Source organism: Oncorhynchus clarkii, unplaced genomic scaffold (assembly GCF_045791955.1).
Source record: "Oncorhynchus clarkii lewisi isolate Uvic-CL-2024 unplaced genomic scaffold, UVic_Ocla_1.0 unplaced_contig_11125_pilon_pilon, whole genome shotgun sequence".
Lineage (NCBI taxonomy): Eukaryota > Metazoa > Chordata > Actinopteri > Salmoniformes > Salmonidae > Oncorhynchus > Oncorhynchus clarkii.
The window spans coordinates 185,001-195,000 of NW_027261086.1; the positions used below are offsets into that span (position 1 = coordinate 185,001).

A 10,000-nucleotide genomic window follows, 5' to 3' on the forward strand; every position below is an offset into this window, starting at 1 on the left:
AATAACAGGAGGGTGGAGATCATAACTACACTCCTCTGTCTGTCTATAAATAACAGGAGGGTGGAGATCATAACTACACTCCTCTGTCTGTCTATAAATAACAGGAGGGTGGAGATCATAACTACACTCCTCTCTGTCTGTCTATAAATAACAGGAGGGTGGAGATCATAACTACACTCCTCTCTGTCTGTCTATAAATAACAGGAGGGTGGAGATCATAACTACACTCCTCTCTGTCTGTCTATAAATAACAGGAGGGTGGAGATCATAACTACACTCCTCTCTGTCTGTCTATGAATAACAGGAGGGTGGAGATCATAACTACACTCCTCTCTGTCTGTCTATAAATAACAGGAGGGTGGAGATCATAACTACACTCCTCTGTCTGTCTATAAATAACAGGAGGGTGGAGATCATAACTACACTCCTCTCTGTCTGTCTATAAATAACAGGAGGGTGGAGATCATAACTACACTCCTCTGTCTGTCTATAAATAACAGGAGGGTGGAGATCATAACTACACTCCTCTCTGTCTGTCTATAAATAACAGGAGGGTGGAGATCATAACTACACTCCTCTCTGTCTGTCTATAAATAACAGGAGGGTGGAGATCATAACTACACTCCTCTGTCTGTCTATAAATAACAGGAGGGTGTCCCTAGTCTGTCTGGAGAGGAGAGATGGGTTCTCCCTAGTCTGTCTGGAGAGGAGAGATGGGTTCTCCCTAGTCTGTCTGGAGAGGAGAGATGGGTTCTCCCTAGTCTGTCTGGAGAGGAGAGATGGGTTCTCCCTAGTCTGTCTGGAGAGGAGAGATGGGTTCTCCCTAGTCTGTCTGGAGAGGAGAGATGGGTTCTCCTAGTCTGTCTGGAGAGGAGAGATGGGTTCTCCCTAGTCTGTCTGGAGAGGAGAGATGGGTTCTCCCTAGTCTGTCTGGAGAGGAGAGATGGGTTCTCCCTAGTCTGTCTGGAGAGGAGAGATGGGTTCTCCCTAGTCTGTCTAGAGAGGAGAGATGGGTTCTCCCTAGTCTGTCTGGAGAGGAGAGATGGGTTCTCCCTAGTCTGTCTGGAGAGGAGAGATGGGTTCTCCTAGTCTGTCTGGAGAGGAGAGATGGGTTCTCCCTAGTCTGTCTGGAGGAAACCTGCACTCTCTCCTCTCCTCCACAATAGAAAATATCAATTTAAAAATATGGTAAAAAGCATCACGTTTTAAGCCACTTTGATCTCCCCCGAGGGTAAAATCAGAGATAATGTTCTCTGATAGGTTTTACTACGTTATGAATAGCATCAACCTTTACACTTACTAAATGTCAGTGCAGTTGCCCTGTGAGTGTTAGTATGGGCGAGCTACTTCCATTTTTCCTCAAAAACCTTTCCCAGGTAATTGCATAGTTTCTCATCTGCGAGAGTATTTTGGTGGATTTTTTAGGCAGAAATGTTGGATGCATCCACAGAAAAATGTTAACTTCCAGCAAAGCTGTAAATGTCTGATGATGATGTGTGGAAGGTGTCACCAAAGCATGACTGAACTTTTCTAGATATTGAGATGCTCCACCGCACAGGAAAGAGTCATTTCCTTTTTTGGAGTGGGAAGGGGGGTTAGCGCACACACACACACACACACACACACACACACACACACACACACACACACACACACACACACACACACACACACACACACACACACACACACACACACCAATGACCACACACAAAAAATATACATCCCCTTGTGTACGCACATACACACACACACACACACACACACACACACACACACTCACGAACACACACACACACACCTGTACGCACACCAATACACACAAACGCACAAAGATATACATGCCTGTGCGTACGCACAAACACGGACAAACACACACCAATATCATGAACAGCAGTGCCTTCTCTATAAACCCATAGTGATGGGACATGATGTCCCTGTGATGATCTCCTCTCTCTCTGCCCCTTCCCCCCTCCCTGCTGTCACCCACAACCAATTTGAGTGACAGCGGTCATCCTCCAATGACAGCTCATTAATCAAATGCAGTTGACACTGGGAGCGCTCGATGTTGTTACCATGGAGACAAGGAGGCACTGCCCTCTGCACAGAGTGGAACTCTCCCGTCTGTTTCAGCCCTGCCCCAGAGCACTGGCACTCAATACCAATGCCAGTCAGTGCCAGTCAATGCCAGTCAGCATTGGCATGGTTATAAATCATAGTGATTAACTATGAACCAGAGATGAGTCCTATATGTATTGACTGAAGAGGAGTGAAGGGTGTCTGTGTGTGAGCTGATATTGATATCTGATAATCATGAAATAACCCAACACCCATACCTTCACTCATACTCCCCTCCTTCTCTCCTCTCTTTCTCACTTCCTCTCCTTCACTCCTACCTTGTTTCTCTGTCTGTAACCAGGCTATAACTCTGTGTGTATCTCTCTCTCTGTGTAGATGACGAGGGTACCAGTGGAAGCCTGTGGCCAGTACTCCACCTGCAGCGAGTGTCTGGGCTCAGGAGACCCTCACTGTGGCTGGTGTGTCCTGCACAACATGTAAGTGCAATACAAAGCAATTTACATCAGTTTGAAGTTTTCTGAAATGTTTTCTACAATACTGCTGTCGAGTGGTATTGATCAAATGTGACTCATGAACAGACAGGTGGTCTGTGTTTGGCTGGGTGGGTTGAGTAGGGATGAGACGCCTGGGCCAATGCACTTAGGGGCCTTACCGCCACTCCCAGACTCAGATAGGGTTCCTGGGGATAGGCATGCTGCCAGGCCCCCTCAGATCCATTACCAACCAAAACCCCTGGCCTCGTTTACCTTCCAGAAACCAGACTCCTCTGGGAGTACAAAGACCATGATTACTGCCAGGGCACTGATGGACACAGGGAGACAGGACAGGGAGACAGGACAGGGAGACAGGACAGGGAGACAGGACAGGGAGACATGACAGGGAGGCAGGACAGGGAGACAGGACAGGGAGACATGACAGGGAGACATGACAGGGAGACAGGACAGGGAGACAGGACAGGGAGACATGACAGGGAGACAGGACAGGGAGACAGGACAGGGAGACATGACAGGGAGACAGGACAGGGAGACAGGACAGGGAGACATGACAGGGAGACAGGACAGGGAGACATGACAGGGAGAGAGGGAGGAAGAAAACTCAGAAGAACTTAGGGTGGATGTGGGTAGCGTGATAGCCCACACAGTCTCTCTCTCTCTCTTTCTCTCTCTCTCTCTCTCTCTCTCTCTCTCTCTCTCTCTCTCTCTCTCTCTCTCTCTCTCTCTCTCTCTCTCTCTCTCTCTCTCTCTTTCTCTCTTTCTCTCTAACTCACTTGCTCTTTTTCACTCATTGACTTACTCTATTCATCTCTCTCTTTCTCGTACGCACTCACTCACATTCTCTCTCTTTCTATCTCTGTCTTTCACTCTGTATCTCGCCCTCTCTCACACACATTGTCGCTGCCAATCCCCCATACCCCCACTCCATCCCCCCCTCCACTGTATTGGAGTCAGAGATAGTGCTGGCTAGAGGCCCTAGGGGCCAGGTATATTTCTCACTCCACTTTAAATTGAAAATTGGATTCTTGTGCTCTTGCTGATCGCCCTGGGGTGGTGTGTGTGTGTGTGTGTGTGTGTGTGTGTGTGTGTGTGTGTGTGTGTGTGTGTGTGTGTGTGTGTGTGTGTGTGTGTGTGTGTGTGTGTGTGTGTGTGTGTGTGTGTGTGTCTCTCCACTCCCCACCCCTCCTCTGTGTATCGGTGGAGCACATCTCAGGCAGGTGTACTTAGCTCCTCCAGCCCTACACGGCCCTGCTGGCACACAGAGGACCATGGAAGGGCAGAGAAGCTGCAGCTACTGTGACAGAGAAAACACAGTGGAACTAAAGCATTACACCATAAAGCACGGGGATGGGAGCGACAAACTGGAAGAGAGACAGAGAGATATACACTGAACAAAAATATAAACACAACATGTAAAGTGTTGTTCCCATACGCACAAAAAGCACATTTGTTTACATTCCTGCTAGTGAGCATTTCTCCTCTGCCAAGATAATCCATCCACCTGACAGGTGTGGCATATCAAGAAACTGATTAACAGCATGATCAAATTGATGGAAAGTGGTGTTGCGGGAAAAACATACATCATTATACAATCCATGTACACAAACAACAAGTGTGCGGTTAAATTTGGCAACAACAAAAAAAAACACACATTTCTTTCCACAGGGCCAGGGGGTGAGACAGGGATGCAGCTTAAGCCCCACCCTCTTCAACATATATCAACACATTGGCGAGGGCACTAGAACAGTCTGCAGCACCCGGCCTCACCCTACTAGAATCTGAAGTCAAATGTCTACTATTTGCAGATGATCGGGTGTACAGATTCTGTCAGACCTGGGCCCTGGAAGTAAATCTCAGTAAGACAAAAATAATAGTGGTACAAAAAACGTCCAGTTGCCAGGACCACAAATACAAATTCCATCTAGACACCGTTGCCCTAGAACACACAAAAAAACTATACATACCTCGGACTAAACATCAGCGTCACAGGTAACACCAAATAATGCATACAGAGCAGAATTAGGCCGATACCCACTAATTATCAAAATCAAGAAAAGAGCTGTTAAATTCTACAACCACCTAAAAGGAAGTGATTCCCAAACCTTCCATAACAATGCCATCACCTACAGAGAAATGAACCTGGAAAAGAGCCCCCTGAGCAAGTTGGTCCTGGGTCTCTGTCCACAAACACAAACACACCCTACAGAGTCCCAGGACAGCAACACAATTAGACCCAACCAAATCATGAGAAAACAAAAAGATAATTACTTGACACATTGGAAAGAATTTACAAAAAAACTAGAATGCTGTTTGGCCATAAACAGAGAGTACACAGTGGCAGAACACCTGACCCAAACTTTGACTATGTACAGATTCAGTAAGCATAGCCTTGCTATTGAGAAAGGCAGCTGATGGCAGACTTGGCTCTCAAGAAAAGACAGGCTATGTGCTGACTGCCCACAAAATGAGGTGGAAACTGAGCTGATCTTCCTAACCTCCTGGCAAATGTATGCCCATATTAGAGACACTTATTTCCCTCAGATTACACAGACCCAGAAATAATTTTGATAAACTCCCATATCTACTGGGTGAAATACCACAGTGTGCATCACAGCAGCAAGATTTCTGACCTGTTGTCACAAGAAAAAGGCAACCAGTGAAGAACAAACACCATTGTAAATACAACGCATATTTATGTTAATTAATTTTTCCTTTTGTACTTCAACTATTTTCACATCCTTACAAAACTTTATTAAGACATAATATACATAATATCCAGTACTTCCGGCGCCGACAGAGATGGCCACCTCACTTCGCGTTCCTAGGAATCTATGCAGTATTTTGTACCAGACAGCGGATCCACTGTCTGGTCCACCACCCAGGACAATGGATCGGATCCCAGTAGGCGACCCAAAACAACGGCGCCGCAGAAGGGGCAGACGGAGCGGTCTTCTGGTCAGGCTCCGTAGACGGGCACATCGGGCACCGCTCCCGAGTATACAACTCGCCAATGTCCAGTCTCTTGACAACAAGGTAGACGAAATCCGAGAAAGGGTTGCCTTCCAGAGAGACATCAGAGATTGTAACATTCTTTGTTTCACGGAAACATGGCTCACTCGGGATACATTATCAGAGTCGGTACAGCCACCTGGTTTCTTCATGCATTGGGCCGACAGAAACAAACATCTCTCTGGTAAGAAGAAGGGCGGGGGTGTATGCCTTATGCTTAACGAGACGTGGTGTGATCATAACAAGTCATTTTGTTCACCTGACCTAGAATTCCTTACAGTCAAATGCCGACCGCATTATTTACCAAGAGCATTCTCTTCGATTATAATCACAGTCGTGTATCTCCCACCCAAGTAGACCCATCGACGGCCCTGAAAGAACTTCATTTGACTCTATGTAAACTAGAAACCACATATCCTGAGGCTGCATTTACTGTAGCTGGGGATTTTAACAAGGCTAATCTGAAAACAAGGCTCCCTAAATTTTACCAGCATATAAAATGCGCGACCCAGGCTGGCAAAACCCTGGATCATTGTTATTCTATCTTTCCCGTCGCATACAAAGACCTCCCCTGCCCTCCTTTTAGAAAATCTGACCACGACTCCATTTTGTTGCTCCCAGCCTATAGACAGAAACTAAAACAGGAAACGCCCGTGCTCAGGTCTGTTCAACGCTGGTCCGACCAATCGGATTCCACGCTTCAAGATTGCTTCAATCACATGGACTGGGATATGTTCTACATATCGTCGGACAACAACATTGATGTATACGTTGATTCGGTGAGCGAGTTTATTAGCAAGTGCATCGGTGATGTTGTACCCACAGTGACTATTAAAACCTTCCCTAACCAGAAACCGTGGATTGATGGCAGCATTCACGTAAAACTGATAGTGCGAACCACGGCTGTTATCAGGGCAAAGCGACCGGAAACATGACCGAATACAAACAGTGTAGCTATTCCCTCCGCAAGGCAATCAAACAAGCTAAGCGTGAGCATAGAGACAAAGTAGAGTCGCAATTCAACGGCTCAGACACGAGAGGTATGTGGCAGGGTCTACAGGGTCTACAGGGTCTACAGGGTCTACATGGTCTACAGGGTCTACATGGTCTACATGGTCTACAGGGTCTACAGGGTCTACAGGGTCTACAGGGTCTACTGGGTCTACAGTCAATCACGGACTCCAAAAAGAAAACCATCGCAGCAGCGCCTCTTCAACCTCAGGAGGCTGATAAAAAACACTCACAAACTTTTACAGATGCACAATCGAGAGCATCCTGTCGGGCTGTATCACCGCCTGGTACTGCAACGGCTCCCCCCACAACCGTAAGGCTCTCCAGATGGTAGTGACGTCTGCACAACGCATCACCGGGGGCAAACTACCTACCTACCCTCCAGGACATCTACACCACCCGATGTCACAGGAAGGCCATATAGATCATCAAGGACAACAACCACCCGAGCCACTGCCTGTTCACCCCGTTATCATCCAGAAGGCGAGGTCAGTACAGGTGCATCAAAGCTGGGACCGAGAGACTGAAAAACAGCTTATATCTCAAGGCCATCAGACTGTTAAACAGCCATCACTAACATTGAGTGGCTGCTGCCAACATACTGACTCATCTCTAGCCACTCTAATAATTAAAAATTGGATGTAATAAATGTATCACTAGCCACTTTAAACAATGCTACTTTATAAATTGTTTACATACCCTACATTACTCATCTCATATGTATATACTGTACTCTATACCATCTATGGCATCTTGCCTATGTCGTTCGGCCATCACTCATCCATATATTTATATGTACATATTCTTATTCATTACTTTACACTTGTGTGTGTAAGGTAGTTGTTGTGAAATTGTCAGATTTCTTGTTAGATATTACTGCATGGTCGGAACTAGAAGGACAAGCATTTCGATACATTCGCATTAACATCTGCTAACCATGTGACCATTAACATCTGCTAACCATGTGTATGTGACCATTAACATCTGCTAACCATGTGACCATTAACATCTGCTAACCATGTGTATGTGACCATTAACATCTGCTAACCATGTGACCATTAACATCTGCTAACCATGTGTATGTGACCATTAACATCTGCTAACCATGTGACCATTAACATCTGCTAACCATGTGTATGTGACCATTAACATCTGCTAACCATGTGACCATTAACATCTGCTAACCATGTGTATGTGACCATTAACATCTGCTAACCATGTGTATGTGACCATTAACATCTGCTAACCATGTGTATGTGACCATTAACATCTGCTAACCATGTGACCATTAACATCTGCTAACCATGTGACCATTAACATCTGCTAACCATGTGACCATTAACATCTGCTAACCATGTGTATGTGACCATTAACATCTGCTAACCATGTGACCATTAACATCTGCTAACCATGTGTATGTGACCATTAACATCTGCTAACCATGTGTATGTGACCATTAACATCTGCTAACCATGTGTATGTGACCATTAACATCTGCTAACCATGTGTATGTGACCATTAACATCTGCTAACCATGTGTATGTGACCATTAACATCTGCTAACCATGTGTATGTGACCATTAACATCTGCTAACCATGTGTATGTGACCATTAACATCTGCTAACCATGTGTATGTGACAAATACATTTTGATTTGATTTGAAAGGACATTTGAAATGTCTTTATTCTTTTTGAACTTGTTCACTGTAAATTTGTATTGTTTATTTAGCTTTTGTTTATGATCTATTTCACTTGCTTTGGTAATGTTAACATGTTTCCCCTGCCAATAAAGCCCTTCAATTGAAATTGAATTGCCAAAATCAGAGAACACAGCTAGTAAGTGAGGAAAGAGTGACGCAGAGAGAGCTAGTGACAGAGGGAAAGAAAGGAGGGGCTTGTAAAGTGTGCGTGTGTGTGTGTGTGTGCGTGTGTGTGTGTGTGTGTGTGTGTGTGTGTGTGTGTGTGTGTGTGTGTGTGTGTGTGTGTGTGTGTGTTGATGTCTCAGGGGTGGACAGTGCATTAGCAGACAGAGAACACAGCCTTGGTGTGTCTGTGTTGCTCCACCACTGGAGGTCAAAGGCAAAGTCACAAAGTGAGACCTTGTTTGTGTCATCTATTCTCCTCTCCTTCTCCTCTCAACATAGACTCTATTCATCTCTCCTCTCCTTCTCCTCTCAACATAGACTCTATTCATCTCTTCTCCTCTCCTTTAGTGTCTCACCATATACTCTATTCATCTATTCTCCTCTCCTTCTCCTCTCAACATAGACTCTATTCATCTCTTCTCTCCTTTAGTGTCTAACCATAGACTCTATTCATCTCATCTCTTCTCTCCTTCATTGTCTCACCATAGACTCTATTCATCTCATCTCTTCTCTCCTTCAGTGTCTCACCACAGACTCTATTCATCTCTTCTCTCCTTCTCCTCTCAACATAGAATCTATTCATCTCTTCTCCTCTCCTTTAGTGTCTCACCATATACTCTATTCATCTATTCTCCTCTCCTTCTCCTCTCAACATAGACTCTATTCATCTATTCTCTCCTTTAGTGTCTAACCATAGACTCTATTCATCTCTTCTCCTCTCAACATAGACTCTATTCATCTCATCTCTTCTCTCCTTCAGTGTCTCACCACAGACTCTATTCATCTCTTCTCCTTTAGTGTCTCACCATAGACTCTATTCATCTCTTCTCCTCTCCTTCAGTGTCTCACCACAGACTCTATTCATCTCTTCTCCTCTCCTTCAGTGTCTCACCATAGACTCTATTCATCTCTTCTCCTCTCCTTCAGTGTCTCACCATAGACTATATTAATCTATTCTCCTTCAGTGTCTCACCATAGACTCTATTAATCTATTCTCCTTCAGTGTCTCACCATAGACTCTATTAACCTCTTCTCTCCTTTAGTGTCTCACCATAGACTCTATTCATCTCCTCTCCTTCAGTGTCTCACCATAGACTCTATTCATCTCTTCTCCTTCAGTGTCTCACCATAGACTCTATTCATCTCTTCTTCTCTCCTTCAGTGTCTCACCATAGACTCTATTCATCTCTTCTTCTCGCCTTCAGTGTCTCACCATAGACTCTATTAACCTCTTCTCTCCGTTAGTGTCTCACCATAGACTCTATTAATCTATTCTCCTTCAGTGTCTCACCATAGACTCTATTAACCTCTTCTCTCCGTTAGTGTCTCACCATAGACTCTATTAATCTATTCTCCTTCAGTGTCTCACCATAGACTCTATTAATCTATTCTCCTTCAGTGTCTCACCATAGACTCTATTAATCTATTCTCCTTCAGTGTCTCACCATAGACTCTATTCATCTCTTCTCCTTCAGTGTCTCACCATAGACTCTATTCATCTCCTCTCCTTCAGTGTCTCACCATAGACTCTATTAACCTCTT

General features: G+C 45.0%; 1 protein-coding gene across 1 annotated transcript in view; it reads left to right on the forward strand.

Annotated features, from left to right (window-relative positions):
• LOC139404707 (plexin-A4-like) overlaps window positions 1–10,000 on the forward strand; it is a gene marked incomplete at its 3' end in the record, with an annotated part of 127,270 nt that overhangs the window by 47,805 nt on the left and 69,465 nt on the right. Inside the window, exon 4 of the mRNA XM_071147338.1 lies at window positions 2,455–2,555. Within this exon, the coding sequence (XP_071003439.1) occupies window positions 2,455–2,555 (101 nt within the window). The remainder of the gene's footprint in view (window positions 1–2,454; window positions 2,556–10,000) is intronic.